Raw genomic sequence first — 22207 nt, 5'->3', positions numbered from 1 at the left:
GCTGAGTACGTAAAAAATACTTATAAAATTCCAGACGCATTTTTTTTTCGGATAGATGAATTCTTAAAACTCTATGTCTACACCCCTAACAAGCAACACGCTCAAATTTTCCACCCGCATGTGAGATATCGTTTAAGATTATGTTTTCATAGAAAAATGGTCACATTAGAGAAGCGGTATATGCCGGCTGCGCGAAGCTAGAGAAGAAAACATGGATTTTCAGGAAAAATTTAGCAAAAAAATTTTGACGTAATTTTGTTGTTTAAGTATTTTTTACGTGATCAGTGTATGCAAAATTACAAGTCCCTTCGCGCTTAGTATACCAATAGTGGGACAGCCTGTATACAGACTAGCAGTCCGCCCCGGCTTCGCCCGTGGTACATATGAAAAATAGATGTTGGCCGATTCTCAGACTTACCCGATATGCACAGAAAATTTCATGAGAATCGGTCCACCCGTTTCGGAGGAGTATGCAGACTAACATTGTGACACGAGAATTTTATATATAAGATTTATCTGTATCTATACAGATTTTAAGACCACTATACAGATTACAGATTTGGCTTTACTTTTATACAGATTTTAGGTAAAGGACACTAACTATGATAAAATAATTGATAAGCAAAGTAAATTTTATACATTTGTTAAAACCTTTTTTGGATAAGGACACTACTATGATAAAATAATCCATTATCTAAGTATATTATTTTTATACAGTTGTTTAAATCCGGCAACATTCATGGCGTACATCGGGGATTTCCCTCGGAACAAACAAACAATAATTGTATATTCTTCTGGGGATTTCCCGAAACATGTATTTTGTTAACGAATGAATGTATTTGTTTCTTTTTAATGTTTGAAAATCAATCATTCGTTCATTACGATGATTACGAGTCGACTACGTTTTCTGATTACATGAAAGGATTTTTTCATCTATTAATTTAATTAAAACAAAAACCAGGAACCATTTAGGCACCGAAACGATGGAGGGGCTAATTTTGACAAAACAATTATTGAATAACGAGCCATGTTTTAAGCTCAATGTTCACAAGAAATTGATAAATAAAATGAATAAAAGTATGTATTTTTTTAATCAATAAAGATTTAAGTACAATCCAATGTTTTCTTTAACAAACATACCATTCAGATTTTAAACAGCTTACGGTTTGATTTCATACAGATTTTATACAGATTTTTAGACTACTATATCCAGATTTATCGATTTGGCATGTGGCAACACTGATTGTGACATTGTCATTTTACTGCGTAGTGCGTTGTATCGTTATTTCTGTTCAATGTTCATACTTCATAGTTCATATTGTAAATTGTTCCGTGTTCGGTGTTCCTGTGTTCATTTGCGTCTTTGTTTGCGTCCCACAAAATGGTTGGCTACGGTTGATGTTTTGGTTTCTCTTTCTGTGTTTAGGCTAAATTAGATGAATAAAACGACACACATGGTGATTAGTGTGTCTGTAAGCAAATTACACAATTAATTTTTGCAGAGGCGTTTGTTTGTGTGGTTCCGAGACATTTCGATATGCTGCAAGCATATCGAAATTTCTCGGAAGTCTTCATTAGTATGTGGCAGTTTCTTCTCACATTTCTATCCTGTTTAACAATTTCTGAATTGTACTTCAAGTCAATTTGGTTAGTGTTGTTTGGAAAACATGTCTTCAAACTGTGTTTTCATAGTTTTTTCTTAGTTCTTAAATTGGTTTCAAGAACATGTAGGATTGTTATTTGCATTTGGAAAAATAATCAAATGCTTAGTGGGTTTTTGGGTCAAGGTATACACGCTTCTACAATAGAATTCCTCATAATATTAAAGAGTTTAGTAGTTCTAAATTTAGAACATATAAAAAATGTACTAGTTCAGAGAGCGTACTACACTATTCAGGAATATATGGATGATAAAAACCCGTGGAGGGTTGTCGCGTCCACAGGACAGTTCTTTGGCATATTATTATAATATATGATGTTACATAATTATGTATTTTGTAAAATTAAATTGTAAAACTGACATGATTTAAAAGAGCAACTATGGAGTTTCTTGCCGGTTCTTCTCCGCAGATACTGCTTTCTGAATCGGTGGTAAATGTTGAAAATATGTAATGACTAATGAAGAAGTCTAATTGAATAAATAAATGTTTGAGTTTGAGTCTAAGTGGGTTTTTGCTAAAAATCAAGTCATTTACTAGCCTATAGACTGTCTATTAGTCCTCTCATTTGTTTTTATTGTTTGCTTGAAAACAGCATTTATGAGAATGGAAAAATATTCTTAATTTTGTTTTGGCATCAACCAGTTTCTTGTTTTGAATCCAAAGTTGTAGGAAAAGGGTTACATAAATTGATTATGTTGGCAAAGATGAATCAAGGACTAGTATAACAAAATTTGAAATATTGTTTTAAACCAGTCTCTAAATTTTTTAATAATTATTGGTAGCAGTGGTCTCGAATGTCATAGAGCAAGATTGTTAGAATTGCCAGCTAAAATCTGTATGTTTTTACCCAAAATCAGTATTAAAAAAAAAACAATATTCAATCTAATTTGTTATTTATTAAAAAACACACAGACTAATTTATAACAATCACACTTAAGTATAATTATGTATATGGTACCAATATTTGTTGGCCATAGCCGAGGTTATCTTGGAATTAATTTTGAAATCGTTACAATTTGCTGTTATGGGGGCAAATTAGGGGTGTCCACTTTGGTAAAACATTGATGTTTTTTTCGATTCGATATATTGTAACTGTACATCGATTACTTTCAATGTATTAGAAGAAAACATTGATGTTTTGTATAAATCGAGTACTTTTTAAATATTTTTTACTAATCTAAGCATAGTATTATTAAAAAAATCAGTAAAAGCCATACATGAGAAAAATCTTTATTACTAATATATTAAAGTAAGAACTCAAAAAAACATCTGCATTTATTTTTATAAGTCAGTTTTATCCTATTTCCAGTGTTCTTTTGAAAGACTTTGCAAAAACAACAGTTTATTTAAACGTTTGCCTTTCAGCATATTTATTTGTTGTTATATGACTTGTGCTGCTTTAGAAAACAAACGATGGGACTGAACTCAAGTATTTGTATGCAATTGAATGTAGTTTAGGAAGCTGAATCTTAATATCATCCCAAAGTGAAGGGTTTTCACTTATTTTACTTTTATTTTTTATCAATAGGTACAGTAACAGATTGCATAACAATTCCTTATATCTAGCTCTTACATACATAATATAAATTCCACAACCCAATTAAAACCGTAAACAGCTTTGAACTAAAAAAGAAAAAAACTGTTTACATTATAACCATGTTCAAGTACAAGCTATAGCCAGGAATAAATATAAATTAAGAACAAAATATTCTAACAGAGAAAACAAAACTACTATTTCAAATAGAAAAAAAATATGTTGTTATGTAATTATTATAAATATTATTCTAAATTACCTAAGAATATGTCACAATCTGGGTCTAAATTATATGTTGATGGGAGTGGTCCACTCCCATCAACGAGCTCCGCTGGCATAATGACAATGGAACTGACTAGTAATGCTGAAAAAAAAATGTGACTTCAAAAAACGATGCCCGGCAAATTTAATAGTGATTTTTTGTTGAAAAAATAACGTTTAAAATAAATTCGTGGGTATCACAATCATGTAAAAATACAACACAGTATCAATAAACATTTTAAGTTGTACTTTTATATTGTTATTTTTTATATTCGATTTCAAATACATTGTTATTAACTCTTGTAATAATCTTAAGTTCAATAAGATCAATAAGATCATCGTCTATGTACTGCTTTAAATAATCAACTTTGGTATATTCTGTAGAGTCAATCAATAAATATGATGGCTGTAATAATTCTGGAAATCGAGGATCAAACTCTCTCACACTCCAATTTCCTGATGATACGGATCCCGCAGTAGAGGGATTGTCTTCATTATCAACGCTTGTTTGGTCCTGATAGTTGTTTTGTACCTCTAGCTCTAGATTCCTATTTCTTCCTCGTCCCCTTCCACGTACTCTCCCGCGTCTATTCCCTCGTACTCTCACACTAGTCCTCCCAAGCCTCCTTCCTCTACCACGCACAGGTTCTTCTACTTCACTATCAGTACTGTCCGTTGGTGTCGCCGACCTTTCATTGGGTTGAAATTCTGGGTCACCAACATCTTCATCGGATGGAATGAAGTCTTCTATTTCAGAATGCTCGAGGTATTCCTCTATTTCTCTGTCTGTCACACCTGTAAATTAAAGAGTTTTTATTTACTCATAAATGAATAAGCATAATATGCATAAAAAATAGTTGTAAAAATATCTATAATTAACAATGTGTTGAACTTCGTCTTTTTTTTTCAATTTTACTTTCGCTAACGCCCAATGTTAATTTGAATTAACACACATTTCTGAGATACAAAATAAAATGGAATTTACTATGATAAATTTAAACTAATTAATTTTCCTGAAAAATTAAACATTGTTAATTGAATTTATCGAATTTTCATAAAGAAATACATAAGGATGTAATGAATTATTTAAGATTTAATGGCCGATTTTTCAATCCATGGTTAATACTTATCCGCCCAATAAAGTATTACACGATAATATTAAAATGTAAGTATTAACGAAGGATTGAAAAATCAGCCCTTAATGTGATATTTTATTTGAGGCATAGTAACGTCATTGTTTTTTGATATTATATTCTTTAGCTTTTATGTATTAATTTCCTATACCTTCCTTAATTGATAACAAGGAGCTTCTACATCATCAATTTTATTATTATTTCGCTCAAACGTTTTGGGTTGTCAACCCATCCTACTGTATTGTTGATGATCTGAAGAAAGATCAACATTCAATGAGCAGAGAGCATTGTAAAAATTTTCATCTATTTCAATATCTGTGTTTTGTCCTCGCTAGGATTTCTTTTTTGTAAAAACCAACAATACAAAGCGTCTTCTAAAAGTTCATTTTTCGGTTTCTTCATTATTTTCTGATGTCTCTTGTCTTCACTATCTAACTTGCAGGTGTTCAACAAAATTGAATCAGTATTCTTCTTAATATCACTAATAGTGGATGTTCCAACGCCACACTTATCAGCTAAACTACGACCGGTGTCTCGAAGTGAGGCCCAATCAACGTCCTGCCAATTACTCCTGCCCACATATTGACTGAAAACTTCCTCTGGAATGTGATTTGCTTTTTCCAGTGTGGATTATTGTCCTTGTCGGGCCATTCGTGGAGATTGTGGAAATTTGTAATGCCCTCTCTACTAAATTTGCTTTCATCCGTCGATAAGATTGATTTTAAAAACCACCCATCTTCAATGTCTCTATTAAGAAGGTAACGGCAGAACTGAATCTTTTTTTGGGGATCTTTCTCTTCAAGACCCTGCACACCCGTGCCAGTATGCCTCATGCATTTCGCGACATGGCGCACTGAAATTACATCGTATACATAATTCAGCCTTCACTATGTCCACGCTTAATTTATTACGACTGTCCGTCCACAAATGGTTCATATGACTTAATACTCTTTCCGCATAAGCATTTCTACATGGTACTGCCATTATCGATTTAATTATCTTCTTCAAGTTAGGGTTTACTTCTGCCTTTAGAAACGTCGTCCACGAAAACGTAGTATAAGATGAAGAAGCTTGTTTTTTTATAGCTTCCAAGGTATTTCGTAGAACGCGAATCTCTTCGTACAACGCATCTTTATCAATGTCGTCTTCAACACCTACAGCTTTTGATGCTTCTACAAAATTTTCATATGCTGGAGCTACCTTTCGCCATTTATCTGAAGATATCTGAACACCTCCGCCTAGAGAGTTCAACAGAGTTGTGACTTCAGTCCATAATTGGTTGCTTCTCGCTCTTCCTTGAGGACCTGGCTGGGGTCGCGAGATATCTTCGTGTCTGTTACATAAACAACACCACATTAGTTAAACACAGTTCAATGTTGTGTAACCTAAAGGTGTCATCTATATTAATATTGTAAAGATAAATTTAGAGCACTATCTTTACCGAGTACAAAGCTAATGTAATATGTTATTGTAGAAGTACCAGGAATTCATCTGGCAAAAATAAATAATAAAGTGAATTCGAGTTAAGCGGCTATTTGGATATGTTATTGTTGAAGGGATGTGATAATTTTACCTCTCCATAAAATCTAAAAGATCGGAGAACTGTTCTGGACTCGTTCGTTGTCTCAGTTCCATGACTAAAACATGAAAGAAAATAATTTAAAATCATCATATTATGTATAAATATTGTTACAGCAATTTTTTATATTCTTTATAAATTTATATTTATAAAGCATTTAAATGACATAAAACCAAAAATATCAATTTGAGATGATATATGATATCGGTTGAGATGTTTGTTAATCATCTCAATAGATGGCGCGCGGTGTGTCCCTTAGACATAAAAGTGAAAGAATAGAATAAATTCGATCGCTCTGGCGGGTCACGAGTGGCCGAGTTGGTCAGGCATCTGCCCTGGAATGGCGCGAAAGGATGCGAGTTCGAGTCCCGCCTCGTGATCCAATTTTTTCTATTCTTTATAAATAGCAATAGGATATTCAAAATTCTACATTTATTGGTTTAAAACTCGCTGAACTTGTAAAAAAATCTATATATAAATTTGCAAATAAATTTGCCTCAAACACAATTCAAACTAACATAAAAAAATTCAAACTTCAGAATTTTTTTCAACCTGGCAAGACTTTTGACAAGATTTTTGTGTCAGACAAGGTTCAAGTAATCTATTATTGGTGCTATTGCTGGTGGATGGTAAATGGTGGATGGTATCGGAAGCAATTTTATTAGATGGTTCTTTATTCGTTGAGCAATCATTGTAAATTGAATGTGTCTTAAAATCATAAATCGAACGTGTATAATCTTTCCCGATTTGGCAAAAACAGCTTAACACCCTGTGAAGTAGCTGTGATGAATGAGCAAACAAGCACTTGGTGTATTTGCATGGTTCCATTTACTGGTTTTACATCAACAACGTTATTTAGAAGCATTTGTATTTCAAAGTCTTCAATGAAAAAGAACTTTATTGTTTTGGACACCGATGTATTTCAAAGTCTTCAATGAAAAAGAACTTTATTGTTTTGGACACCGATTTCGGCATTTCGAATGCATCTTCTCCATTTGTGATATCAAAGACATACGCAACTCGTTTATCTAAAGTTCTCTTCACCGACCCACCTATTCCATCCGCCACAACCTTACCATGGCAGCTTTCAGAAAAATTCCACGTATACATGTCAAAGCCTAGTTTAGTTGTATAAAAATTCTGGGTCCATCTGAGAAAAAATGTATGCATTTAAGTTCAGGGCATTCTGTTTTTAATAATTTCATAATGGGTAAGAGATGAGCCCAAATAGCGTGTGGTTCGTGATACTTATTATCCGAAATAGAGTAATTAAATTCTATGACCCTTTATTTTGAAATGAAATGAAATGAATGAATGAAATGAAATGAAATATGTTTATTGTGGATACATAGAAGATACAAATAAAATAAAACAAGAAACTTAAATCTAACTTAAATCTATGTTTGCCACAAAAGGCCTGCCACTCAGTGCGATACACTGATTTTCAGTGGTTGCCTTAGAATGCCCTGCTGACAGCGGATGTATGTTTAGCTCAATACTGCGTCATGTTATTAAAAAATAAAAAATAAATATATATATATATATATATATCTATTTTAATATTATGATAATATACATATACTTTAAAATACTATAATTATTAATTTTAATATTATAAATTATAATATATACTTATACTTAGGAAATAAATAATATTTAAACATTAAAATTTTGAGAGGCCTTTATGTAAAAATTTGCTTTATCTATATTATTATTATGAAAAACTTCTTCTGCACTAAACCTTTACCTTTACTAAATCTTTACCTTTACCAAGTTCGTTTGATCGGGGCGTAATTGAGGTGCTGTCCTCATGGACATGTCTTCCGTTTCGTTTACATTCCTATTTATTGGACGATATTTCGTTTAAAATAGCTATTTTGTGGCTTATTGAAAACATTATTTAGGTTTGGCTTCCAAGGATATTTTTGGTGGAAGTTATTATCATTCTGGTTATGATTATAATTATTATTATAATTCATTCTTCGATTTTGTGGATATTTATGTTTTTGATTCATAAAATTCGGTTTCTGCTGTGGATAACCCTGCTGAACGATTCGCGGCGGCGGTAAAGTACTTGAAAATTTTTGCTTGATATTATCGAACCTACCCTCAGCTTCCAATTGCAATATTCGGGCGGCCGTTTCTTTAAAACCATAGTTTGACACGTAAATTTGGTCATGGTTCGGTAAACTATTTCTTAATGCATTTTGCACTGTATTAATATATGGTTCCATTACTTCATCAACTTTTTCACTATATTTATCTTATAACTTACTTCTAATAAAAAATACTTCTGTTTTAATTTAAAAATTAAATCTTTATAAGTACCTTTTCTCTTAACATTTGATAATTCTATTAATAACGTATTAAATTCTCTATTATCTCCGCATTGTTTCTTTAAAGTTAACTCTATATTATTCCATTTAAAGTCATGGTCTACCATTGAGATAGTCATAGCGGCTCTAATTTACTTATTATTAAGTACATTTGGTGGTGTGTCCCCGCCTGCGATCTGTAACCAATGTTTGGCACAGTTTATAAAATTATCAAGATTAAATGCGTCACCATCATATGTGGAAACGAACGACAACAAGGTCTTTGGATCCATATTGTCTATGACAGTTGGATTATTACAGTAAGTTGAATAACTCAAATCACTAAGACTGCTCTCACTTTCAGAAGGAGAGTGATTCTCTCCAGTATCCCTATAGTTATATACAAAAGTCGGGGGTTTCAGGTGGAAAGGAATGGTGAAAGGATTATGCTACGGTACTTACAGCAAATATCCGATGATGACCTCCTTTTTAATTTCTTCCCTCGAACTTCGTATTTTCACTTATTTATTTGTGAGTTGCCTAACTTTCAACCTTTACAGATTTCGTGAACTTTTCGAAATTACTATGAATTTACTTTAAATTCACTTGTTAGGCCCCTAAGTTGGGCGCCAGTAAAAATAACTGGGTCGAGATTACTTTAAAAGAAAATAATTTATTTAAACAAATTACAATTTTTACTTAATCTACGACCTTAACTATAGAGAGCTGGTGCGAGAATGATTTTTTCTTGACGCCGTAATCCTGCCCTGATGGTAATAATGGCATTCGTGGTGGTGTTGTGTAGTCTATTGCGAGCCTTGTTTTTAACTATATTTAGTTGGCTAAAGACTCGTTCAACTTCCCCATTAGACCACGGCAAATAAATCATCGCCAAGGCAAATGAACATAATTCTATTAAAGGATTATTGCCTCCTGTATCTTGATATTTCAAAACTTTGGACCTGTAGAGTAATGCTTCTGCCCCCAAGGTCTCCAAATAATAAAGCCTTTTTCTTTAATTACTTTTAATTCTCTTTACAATACGTGTTGCTTAGGCTAACCGTTATGCACTACTGACTCTAATAATTTTAATAAATGTAAAAAGCGTCGGGGAAACAATGTGGACACATACATATACAAAAAGCTTTGATCTGCGAATTGCATATGTGTGTCCCTACAGGACCAAAATGAAATAGTGTTGTCCTTTTTCTCCCATGGTACAAGAGATATATTAACCCACTGTGTTTCTACCTTCGCGATAAAATCCTCGACGGCCCATTTCTCGAACTAGTGAAGTTATTTGTTCCTTTACTCGATTACATCGATTTTTGGGTGGAATGCAGTGCTCAAAAGCTCCTGCTGTCTTTGTTGTCCTGCCAAACAACAAATACGACATTACCATTCACTGTCCACTTGAAGTGGCCTTTTTGTAGCTTCAGATTCATTTTGTTTACTCATTTTATGAGATTCGGCAATCCCACTCGGTGCCTGCGCACGGTGCCGGCGGCATTGATGTCATTTTCATACAGAAACTCCATGAGTCTATAGTCTGTGAAGAAATTATCAAATGTGACGTGCACATTCTTCACATAAGTAAAACCACAGATAATTTTTTACTACTAAAATAAGTTAAGAACTAATAAATGTATTTAAATATAAAATTATTTTATTTTTTTAAATTTTCAGCTAATAATTTAAGACCTTCCCCGACGGCAATCAGGCCCTCTGCTGTCATTCTGTTGGTCTCCCTTTGTGAGTTGACCATCACCTCCTGTAACTCACAGTAGCGACGGTCAATCTCAATCCGTTGCTCTTCCAAGCTAAGAAACCTTTCGGTAAAGGTTGTTAGTTGAGATTGCCACCTTTGTGATGGAGGTCGGGCTCGATGACCCTGAAACGTAAAAATATATATTAATTTATTATTATTTCCACCGGTGACGAATTTTTGACAAGTGGTCTGATGTTATTATTATTTCCTTAATTCATTATCAAGTATTATTAAGTTTTATTTGTATGTATTTCCAAATTTTTATTGTTGATTATAAATATTGTAAATCAATTCATAAATCTCATTATTACTTGTAGTACGACGTGGTGATGGACCCGCGACGTTCAATCGACGTCGAGCAGGAAAGTTGCCCGAGCCAGAGGGGGTAACTGCTTGCAGAGGGCTCGTTACTTCCGCTCTCGGTGGTGTATGAGCAGGGGAAGGTTCGGCCTCTGGTTCAATTTTGGATACCTGAATATCAATGTTTTGATTGTTACTATGTTACAAAGAGATTGTTTTAGAAATTTTGTCAAATAAACAAAAATAAACAGTGGGTACATACTATGCGGACTACACAGGGTCTTGCTGATGAATATGATGTCCCTGGGATACAGTCAACATATTGCTGAATTGGTTGAGGTCTCTGAAAAAAAACATAGTATTTCAAATACTGGAATCAATAAAAAAGTACCATTTTCATAATATCTTATTAATATATACCTCAGTATCTGCCATACTAACATTTTCCGTATTTATAGCAGTCTCATACATACATCATACATACATACCAAGACTTGGTATTCCTAGAACAATATAAGAAACATTTACTAATAAGTTGTTTATTATTAAAGTAATATTTTTTAATACACTAAGTATTTACTTATAATAGTTGTGGTTTCATTTACCATAGATGAAGTCGGCAATGTGGGGCTTTCGTTGGCATCAGTAAGGACGGGGATTTCCTAAAAAAAGAACATGACATTGAATTATTATATTTTACATACATACATGTATCGGATCAACAAAATCGATAACAATAGCTTACTTCAAATGGATTAATTTCCAAATGCCTATCACCAATTGCAAAACCTTCCCCGCCCATTAATGTGAGTATTTTCTCCTCCAACTCTGAAAGCTCCACCACCGATTCACATCCACCACCAGTCTTATTGCGTGCCCGGTATTTTAGGACAGCTTTTTTCTTCACGGCACTCTTTTTGTCAGACCAATATTAAAGCAAAATTAAAAGTTTATTAATATGTAAGCCAGATACCTACACGGTATAAGATGAATAGTTTTCTATATGCCTATTGCCTACCTTTGTCCACTGTTTCCATGTTTTAGTGCAGCCTCCCAAGCTATTTAATTTGATAGTCAACTCCTCCCATGTCTTTCTAGCTTCGTCTCTAGCGCTCGGGACTTTTGAAAAACCCTTGGCTAAGCTAGGATGTTTGCTAAGATAGTCGACTAGATACTCTACTTGGGCACGGGAGGGATGAGACGACTAGGGTTGCCACCTTTTTTTTTGCAATTAAAGTAGATAGATTCAGACATAGATTCAAAATAAAGTACAATTTATTTTTCTTTATTATTATATTTAAAAACATATTTTTTATTGCTTTTTGCAGTTTGTATCAAATTACTATCTTCACTAAAAAATTGCACAGCATTTTTACAATCTAAATTTAAACAAAAGTAAATAAGTAATTCATTTTTTATCAAATTTAGAGACGTTCTTTCGTCTCGCCATTTGCTGTTCATCACAGAAAAAAACTCTTTCTGTGAATGCTGACGTGGCGGGAATAGACAATAAAAATGAAATTACATTATACAAGTTTAAAAAATTATCATCACTCTTAAATACTTGCTGCCATTTTTGTGCAGTAGATAGTTCTGCAAAACTCTTAGAAGTACTTATCTGATTATAAACTTGGTTTAGTAAAGCAATTTCTCCATATAGATCATCCATATCTACATTATGTTAACAATATTATCAAATTCAATTTTACTCTTTTTTATAACAAAATTACGCAATGAATTGAATTCAAGTGTAAGATTTGGAAACCTAGTCGAAGACGACAAATACACTATTGCGACGTATTTGGATCCGCGATACAAATACGCATTTGTTCACCGGCGTCATTGCAGAGCAGGTTGAATCTAAAGTACTTAATATGACGATTAACACTATTAGAACCAGACAATCCAATTCCATCCCAGATGATGACTGCGAACCTTCCCCCAAAAGAAGCCGAACTCAAATTGCAATTGAAGACATTGCAGTGCAGCCTTCTACTTCCAAATCATCAGTATCATTGCAAATATTGTAATCGATGTTAAGTGTAAATGAAGACCAGGAGGGGGACTCTTCTACAGCTGACGATGGTGAGAATTTACTTTTAAAGATACAGTCACACCTTCGGGAGTACAAGAAAGAAAAAAGACTACCTCTTCATGAGGATCCCCTTATGCGGTGGAATGGAAATGCGCATAAATACCCCCATATTTTGCCAATAGTTCGCCAATACCTATCAGCTCCTCCCAGCAGTGTAGCCAGCGAGCAATTATTTAGCGGAGCTGGTTTAATTTATGAAGAGCACCGAAATAGGCTGAAAGGTAAAAAGCGGCCAAGCCATTACTAAAAATTAAAATACTTTATGAATTGTTCTGAAGTATTAGGTTTCGTCTCTTCTTGTTGTAATGTCGTCTTAACAACTTGAATTAGCGGTATGACTGATGAAATACTGATTTGAAAACTACTTATATTTCTTGTTATTTCTTCAAATGGCTGCATTAATTGCACAAATTTTTAAATATTCATCCAGTCTTCGGGGGATATCATCGCGATTGGATTTGTGCTTAGGTACAAGACAAGCGAATCTTTGAGTTTTGAAAACCTTTCCATCATGTAGAATGTGCTGTTCCATCTGAAATTAAATCAAATCAAATCAATGTTACTTGCTAGAAATATGATCAATAAATAGATGGTCACAGAAAATAAAATGTTAGATATTTCACCTAATGATGGCTTGCAAAAATTTATACAAAATTAAATGTCAAAATATTAGTTCTTTTCAAAATATAAATCCAAATTCAATTACCTAATCTTAAAAATATATTTATTTATAAGTACAATCAAAAAACTCCTATAACTCATAAAAACATTTGCTTATTAGTTAATTGTACTAGGTATTAATAGGTATTTATATTTACCTGGTAGGACAATCCTGAATGACAGAAAGAGGAGACTGGTTAAGGCGTTCCTTTTGAATTGTTGTAAGCTCTGCCTGTGCGACCAAGGAATGATTGAAATGGATGGCAATTTTTTTCAATTTATCAATAAGTTGTAGGAGCCACTCTTGAGATTCAACACCTGCTCGTATGCACAGCTGAATTTGGTGTATTGCGCAACTGATATCCTCAAAGCCTGACAACTGCATTGCTCTAACCATGTTGGATCCACGATAATATGTGTTGGATCCAATATTTCTATTACCTGACTGTTCTACTGTTACACTATTATTAGCTAGACAATGTAGATAGAAAATAAAATTACCTGGACGTAGAAAAAGGCAATTCTATTCATTTAATTCAAGCAAACTAACTTTTATTTTTGTTACTTTACACCCCAATATCTCTGCTATCCCATAGAACAGATCTATAATTATTATATTCATAGAATCTGTATATTTTTATCTATATAATCCACCATAAATCATTAGTGTAACGATCAGGCCCAGAGTCCTACGGGAGTTTGCCATTCTCCTTTCTCTTTCACTCTTATTGGATTTCGTATGTAGACAATGTACTGAATGTTGTTTCATAGGAGCGCAATCGAGAGCACTCCGTAAGCTCCGTTTCGCGCGTTATTTATGAAATGAACAAGTGTATGTAATGATGTATGTATTTTATTTGTAATGTGTAAAGGTATTTATTTTATTGATATTAGTATTGGAGTTTTTTACAATAGATTTTAAATAATGAGCGGTATAACTTTATTATAATTATTTATGGGAGTTCACTGCACCAGCGCTCCTGAGGACGAGCCGCCTCTGCTTGTCGGTGGAATAATTTCCATTTACTTCGTGCTTCTACCAGAGCTACATACATACACTTTAATAAACTTTAAACATTTGTTTAGAAGCACCAATAGACTACCTACATATGTGAATATTTTGTAATTCTAATAATATTACATACATACCTCCTTTTTTGATGTCGGTCTTCACCTGTCGTATACCAAATTAACAACATAAGTACCCTTCCTAACCTCATAATGCTCTCATGTATGTATGTCTATAGTTTGATTTTTGAGTGTTAATTTCAATAACATAAATGACAAAGATTACCATCAATGCCCCATGACTTAAATAGTACACAAACTACCTAGTAAAGGTGATTTCTAATAGTTATCTAATAGTAATGAAAAGAAAGGGTAGGTACCTACATCAGCTGTTTGGATTGAGTTTCTATATTCGAAAGTTTCATTTATAAAATTCATTTCCTAAAACCAAATCAAACTGGGTTTGTAAATGTCCATGGATCCAGCTCCGGATCGTTTTGAATTTTCCACTTTATTCCTTTCTTGATGATAAGTACTCCGCAGACTTTTAATTTTACTTTTAATTTCTTTTTCAGTGAGATTTAATTCTTCTTGTATTTTCCTGTAGGCATTGGTACGTGCTATTTTGTTTTTGTAAAGCGAGCTAGTCGGCTTCCAAAGACATTCGTATTCTCTGTACAGATGAATGAACTGTATAGTTCTCTCATCTCCCCATCGTGCCATGTTGAATACAAAAACCAACAAAAGAAAAACTTGACCATTGAAATCAAAACAAAAAACGTGCGCCTACGGCCACAACGAGTCGGCTACTGGCATGCCCGTAGCTGTCGCGTCTGTTCACACGTGCCAGGTTAGCAGCCCCCCGCGTCCCCTCCCTCAACGGGCATGCAAGAAAAATTCAAATTTTGTTCTAGCTACTTGCAACTAACTAGCTTCCAGTTACAGGCATGCCAAGACTTAATCGTCAACTGGCGAGCGCGAATCTCGCGAGCGCGCGCGAGTTGGCACTTTTCGATTTTGCCTACTTTTTTTGTCGTCAACTCGCGCGTCTATATAATTTGATGTTTTAATGTATAGTCAGCTACAAAAACGTTATAACAAATTTAATTTAGTTAGGTACTTACCTACTATAAATGTATAAGAAACTTTATGAAATTTGATTTTTAAAATAAAACAAAATATACATCGTTTTGAAATCAGTTTATTATAAATCAACAGGACAAAATATAAATTATTAGTAGTATTTCCCTTACTAATTATCAACAATATCACATTGATTTGAGAATTTGGCTTATTATCTTATTATCTAGTATGTAAATTGTAAAAAACTAAGTAAATAAAATAGAAACAACGAAAACACTCCCCTCACATACTCGTATACTGAATATTGGTAAGTATAAAATAGTAAAGCTAAACATAGTAATTGACAACAAACTGACTTATTATTGCTCCCTAATAAAATCAATCTTAGGAACCATAGAAAGAGTCTTAGAAACTATAAAATCACAGATCACATATGGTTGCAAATGATTTTTACAAAAAACGCTAAACACTATCAATAAGTAGATTCATCAATTGGCTAAGTTATTACTGACGACCTACTAATAAAACTAATCACAGACTATACAATCACAGATCATGGTTTGTTATAAATGATTTTTATAGCAAACGTTAAAATAAACAGACTATGCTAAATTAAATAAAAAATCACAAGATCAAAAGTTCGATACATAAGTCAATATTTATAACCCCATGGATAAATTCGTTAACAGTGTTGGTAATGTGCTCGTCAATAGCACAAGTTTCTTTACATTTTGTAGTTATATTAGACTTCTTTAAGTATAAAGTCTGATAATAATTATCTTCTTCTTTTAAGATGGTCAAAAAATGTGCAATACTTTTGGGTTTGCTATTAATTTTTTTATTTACCGTAGAATGCCAGCTCTCAACCATGTTCGTAGTGCGGTGTTGGCTAAAATTACAATACCATTTGTCTGCGAAAATGGAAGTCTCATTCAACCAAGTTCTTACAAAATAATCATTAAATTTTACAATATTTTTATCATTCGGACATTGAGACATAATATACAACCAACCATTCTCAACAGCTTCTTTGGGCAAATGTGCCAAAACAACGCACCTCTTTATATGTTTTCTAAATAGTACAGATTTTGTTATGCCTATTTCGTCAGCTTTCCGCCACAAACTTCGCGAAAAATGAAAGAAACACCCTCTAACGCTTGTTTCAGGGAATATGTCTTTGACTGCTAACATTGCAGCCTTCTCGAAGTCTAGTAGAATGGTTTTGGGATTAAACTGAGGAATTTGGCTCTTGATAAGGCGAAACAAAATTTTGTAAGTTGCTCTTGTTTTGTTACCCAACAACGCATAAATAACGGGTATAATATTATTATGAGTTTTACTACTTCCTAAATCAACATGTAAAGTGTACAACTGCTGGAAAGGTTTTAAACAAAATTTAAAAGTACCATTGCATAAAATGGTCAAATTTGGATTTGCTAAAATTGTTTTACAATTTTCACTAGCGAATATTAAAATTCTATTGGTTGTTTGGTAGTCGGCTAGTAAAAAGTTTGCAAATATTTCGGGCACAGTAACATTCTTAATCGACTTAAAACATACCTTTCTTACCCCCAATGACTTATTCCGTTTTCGGTAAAATTTGTTTTTAATATTTTTATATGTAGGTATTTTTTTTATGAGGTCAATTCCTTTATCTTTAAGGGTTGAGACCGTATGTCGAAATGCATTTGGTATGGGTATAGTACAGTCACTTTTTACTTTTTCCATGCACTTGTCGAAGTTAAGCTCCAGTTCATTTGATACAAAATCAGGCTCACAGTCGTGCTTGTCATCTCGTTTGATGCAGTTATTGCTATCAATAATTAATCTTGCCTTGCAAACAGTCCTCTTCGAACACCTCCAGATACAGGAACCATCTTTATTTTCTCGGTCTTTATTATATTTGTGTCCTGCACGAAGTAGTATCGAACTTCCTCGCTGAGATGTAATGATGTCGTGTCCAGTTACATTTCTGGACGAACCTGCCTGTGGTCCACTTCCTAAAAATATTGTTTTTAATGACAAACATTTTCTAAAAAGCTAAATCACAAAAAAATATAAATTATCTATATAAAAAATGGAAAATCAACGTATATTTTTTACTATGGAATACTGTGTAAAATTGCCACGTGGTATTTATTTTAAAGTGCAATCGCACTATAAGAAAGTAAACGACATTCAAGTTAAAGTGAACAAAACAATTAAGTAAAGCCATATGTTAATTCAAAAAAGTAAAATAGTAAGAACAACGAGTTAATCTAAGGTTGAACTAATCAAGATGCCTGATAAAAGTAACAGAAAACTTTGAGAGTATTACCCGAAAAGTTTAATTGTTATAAACTTACCCCCACAGTACATCAAAATCACTAAAAACTTCCACATTTTCACACCAAATGGCATTCTTATAGACTTAATAAAAACATTTATACTCTGTAAGTATGTTTACTCCGTAAGTGCACTGTAAACGTCAGCTTAGCTTACGTAACACTAACGTCACTAAAATAATAACTAGGGTGCTTACTCCTGATGAACTTCGAACGGCTAAACGATGTACCCGTCCCTGTCACACACACACATCACTTCCGCCATGTTAGACGTGACAGGTACATCGTTTGTAACTAAGTGCATAAGGAGTAGGCACTCATTTTGCAAAATGAATTAGAAAGAGATAGCGCTATGACAGCTATACTGTTGTGCGCATGCGCGCGCTCGCCAGTTGACGATTAAGCCCAGTTATAGCCACAATTTGCAGAGCAGCTTGGGGTTTACAGGCTCTATCGCCAACAAGTCCCGCTTCAGCCTGGCCTGCCTCCTCGTCTGCCTGGGCGCTGAATACATATATACGATGGTATACAAAAATTATTATCATTCGAACCTGCAATCCTAACTTGAAGACTCAATCAAACAAAAATTATTCACATAATTATATAATTATTTGTTATTATTCTTATCATCAGAACCATATAATTGCATGATAACATGCAACGGTTGTAACTTTTGTATGTCGCGTTGAATCCTTATAATAATAATGAATATCTGGGTAACCGAACTGTAATTCCAAAATAGCCATTACCTTCTCTGGTGACGTGGCACTTATAAATAACTAGAGGTCCGCCCCGGCTTCGCCCGTGGTACATATTTCGCAATAAAAGGTAGCCTATGTCCTTTCTCGGGTATCAAAATATCTCCATACCAAATTTCATGCAAATTGGTTCAGTAGTTTAGGCGTGATTGAGTAACAGACAGACAGACAGAATTACTTTCGAATTTATAATATTAGTATGGATGATGCCACCGACTCCTTGGCGGTACCACGTAGGCATTTTCGTGGTTCACCAGTAATGTTGGTGGTGGTGTAGAAATAAAAAAGGCCAGTCGCGTAAATGAATAAATGGAGGCTTTATTGCGTATTTGGTAATGAAAAAAGTACAAACAGAAACTCTTGTTACGTATGTGCGAGGTGGCCGAAGAACTGACCGAGTCATTGTCGCAGCAGTGGCTCGCCGCAGCTTTTTACAGATTATGTTAAACAACGCACAGATTGAAACAATCACCTAGCATAGACAATCTTGACAAAACTATATTATTATAATTTATTTAGAAATTAATTTATTGAATGGCACGTCGCTAACACGTGTATTGAATAAACCCACTCTACCAAATGTGGTTTCATCGATCCAAAGAATTGTAGGCCGTTCAGCCAGCAACCAGTTACAAAAATTCACTCGTGCTGGTTTGTCAGATTCCGTGATTTCCTGAACACGATGAAGATGGAATGGGTATTTGCCTTCATTGTGAATGACACTCCACGCGAAATGTCACAGACACGTTGAACCTTCGCGCTGCGTCATTAGTACTCGCTGTGGGGTCCGCCTCAAAGAACTTCAGGATCTCTTCGTGTTCATGTACAGTGCGCCTCGGGCGCCGGCCACTATCCATCCTGTGCTGGAACTAGCCGTAATCTCGTAGTCGCTGTGTGGCTGCTAACATTGTCTCTCGGCTCGGTATAGGTAAGTTCGGATACCTAGCATATTGCCTACAGTTTGAAGTAAGGTAAACAAAGAGATTGTATTGATTGATAGAACTAAAAGAGATTGTCTAGAATTTTAATTTTATTGAATAAAATAAATTTTCTTGAATAATGTGATGTGTTTTGATTATTGTGTGCAGTAAAAAAAAAAATGGGTGCGTGTACTAGAGTACACACGTAAGAAGTGAAACTTCTTTATGTCCTTATTTTTCAAAAAACAATTTACTATATACAATATTAAAGAAATACGTTAGTCACACGCTCGTCGATACCTACTTAAATATTTACACCGGCCGCTGCTGCAACTCGCTCGCTTCGCTCGCTCGGCTCGTGCGGTAGTCAAAAGTTAACCTAAGATGCTCGTCGCTTCGCTCCTCGCTACCTATTTGAATATTTACGCCGGCCACTGCCGCGACTCGCTCGCTTCGCTCGCTTGGCTCGTGCGGTAGTTCAAAAGTTAACCTAAGATGCTCGTCGCTTCGCTCCTCGCTACCTATTTAAATATTTACAGCGGCCGCTGCTGCAACTCACTCGCTTCGCTCGCTCGGCTCGTGCGGTAGTTCAAAAGTTAACCTAAGATGCTCGTCGCTTCGCTCCTCGCTACCTATTTGAATATTTACGCCGGCCACTGCCGCGACTCGCTCGCTTCGCTCGCTTGGCTCGTGCGGTAGTTCAAAAGTTAACCTAAGATGCTCGTCGCTTCGCTCCTCGCTACCTATTTAAATATTTACAGCGGCCGCTGCTGCAACTCACTCGCTTCGCTCGCTCGGCTCGTGCGGTAGTTCAAAAGTTAACCTAAGATGCTCGTCGCTTCGCTCCTCGCTACCTATTTGAATATTTACGCCGGCCACTGCCGTTTTCAGCTTATAAAGGATTTCGACTTAGGCGGATTTTGATTGGACAGAGAGTTTGAGGTTTATTCTTATAAATTTTGAATTCATAAAATTATAATTGAACACCTGACACCAATCAAGCAAACACGTGTTTACGTGAGTCATCGATTTATTATCGTATACTCCTAAAATGTTTTCTAAGAAACAATAGTGTACTTACATTGTCGGCACGTTCTTAAAGTCGGTAACTTATTTTTGTTCGAACAATAGAGGTAATAAATTCCTAATGATCAAGTTGTAAAGGTTGTAAAATAAAAAATATTCTAAGTATGTATATTAAAACGTATATATAATATGTGCGTCATTAATTTCTGACTGTTTCGAAATTTGGTGCAAAATAAAATAGTGTGTAAATAAAATTTGTAAAAAATCAATAAAATAAAACAATTGAGTAAAGATCTATAGGCATATTATGTATGTATTTATACAAGATATGTATATTATATATTTATACAGGGAACTTCTCAACGTGTTATCTATGAAATTATACTTTTACTCAATTGTTTAATTTTATTTACACACTGTTTTATTTTGCACCAAATCTCGAAACAGTCAGAAATTAATGACGCACATAGTACATAATATATACATATTAAGACAGAGGTTAAGCTTAAATAACTTGAAAAATAAATAACATGATCACGCCCACGTGTTGGTGTTTTAAAAAATTCAATCAAAAACTGAGGTTAACTTTAAATACAATTTTAGAAAAATAAATACCACAATCAACATTCAAGTATTAGAAAAAATATATAGATACCATAATTCCACCCACGTGTTAGTGTATTGAAAAATACAATCAAAAAGTGAAGTTAATCATAAATGACTTAAACTTAAAAATAAATACCATTATTACACCTAAGTATTAGAAAAATAGATATAATTACTTATTTACTTTTTTTAGAAATTCACTGGAATTAGAATTAAAACAAACCCTTTGATTTTGCTGATCACTTTAATATAACATGTATAATATAGTCACGAGTACGGCGTAACGCAAAAATGTCACGCGCGCGGCGTAACGGCAAAAATGTCTCACAAAATTTTTGTCCACCCCCGATAAAGAAGTTTCACTTCAAAAACAAATAATCAAGAAATAATTATTTATTTAATTGCTTGAGTGCTATTAGTTTTTTTTATCTCTAGAATTTCCATTTCCGTATTATGTTTTTCCAATAATAATTTCTTCTCCAACTCAAATCTCTCTTCCATATGCTGGAGTCCATTAAAATAATGCCCACTAAGTAGCAAATATTTAAATATGCGATCAGTACCCACGACGTAAATTTAAAGTGCTGTTATTTCAATATAATAGTCTTTTGAAATTGTGTAATTTTCTTTTCCTACTGTTACACAATATATATGGAGCAATTATATTTTCCGTCTCACATGCGTTATACTATTTATGATCTACCAAAAAGCGGTTCCAACAAGGTCTGCGCATAATGTGAAAAAGTGTATGCGCATAAAAACGTGAAATGGAACATATAGTCCTGTCATCTCAGCATAATATATCTACAAGAGATCGGAGCAGAGATGTGTAGAAATATGTATATCAGAATATATAATCCAAACAACAACATGATGATATGATACCTCAAGGTCATGGAATCATTTTAACAAAGTATTATCATTGATCAATCATGTGATTGCTCTAATAAAATTGCGTCCTAGCTGCGTAATTTGCAATCGAGTCCCGTTGCATAGTCTCGGCGCTTTGAGCCTTTATATTTTCGCTTTGATTTTCCGATAATGTCGTAACGATCCTCTTGATATTCCGTTTAAAGTGGTCCTGAACGGATTTCAAAACGTCTTTTGTTAGATCTTCATTATTTTTCCGCTTTGTTTGCCGTTTAGTTAAAAAAAAAGCAAAATATCAAGAATTAA

The 22207-nt window shown here is 34.0% G+C and overlaps 1 protein-coding gene and 1 long non-coding RNA gene across 2 annotated transcripts; one reads left to right on the top strand and one right to left on the bottom strand.

The window, feature by feature from the left end:
* Positions 1-1311: 1311 nt before the first annotated feature.
* LOC149475741 (uncharacterized) lies at positions 1312-6121 on the top strand. Its single transcript, XR_016317908.1, has 2 exons — positions 1312-1567; positions 1640-6121. It is a non-coding gene; the product is annotated as an uncharacterized LOC149475741 (long non-coding RNA).
* A 9656-nt stretch (positions 6122-15777) lies between these two features.
* On the bottom strand, positions 15778-17527 carry LOC149475740 (uncharacterized). The gene has a single exon (XM_089712911.1). The coding sequence runs from the start codon at positions 17123-17125 to the stop codon at positions 16022-16024; it is 1104 nt and encodes a 367-aa protein (XP_089569037.1). The 5' UTR covers positions 17126-17527; the 3' UTR covers positions 15778-16021.
* Positions 17528-22207: the final 4680 nt, after the last annotated feature.

The sequence above is a fragment of the Colias philodice genome, chromosome 29 (genome assembly GCF_061535455.1).
Source record: "Colias philodice isolate Cphi_HAF_F1 chromosome 29, ilColPhil1 Martin Lab GWU primary, whole genome shotgun sequence".
Classification (NCBI taxonomy): Eukaryota; Metazoa; Arthropoda; class Insecta; order Lepidoptera; family Pieridae; genus Colias; species Colias philodice.
Note: the sequence above shows the minus strand (reverse complement) of the source record. Positions and strands in the feature narration are given on the sequence as shown.

Bases quoted from the DNA above. Each gene is read 5' to 3' on its own strand.
- LOC149475740 (XM_089712911.1), bottom strand. From the start codon at position 17,125: ATGGAAAAAGTAAAAAGTGACTGTACTATACCCATACCAAATGCATTT.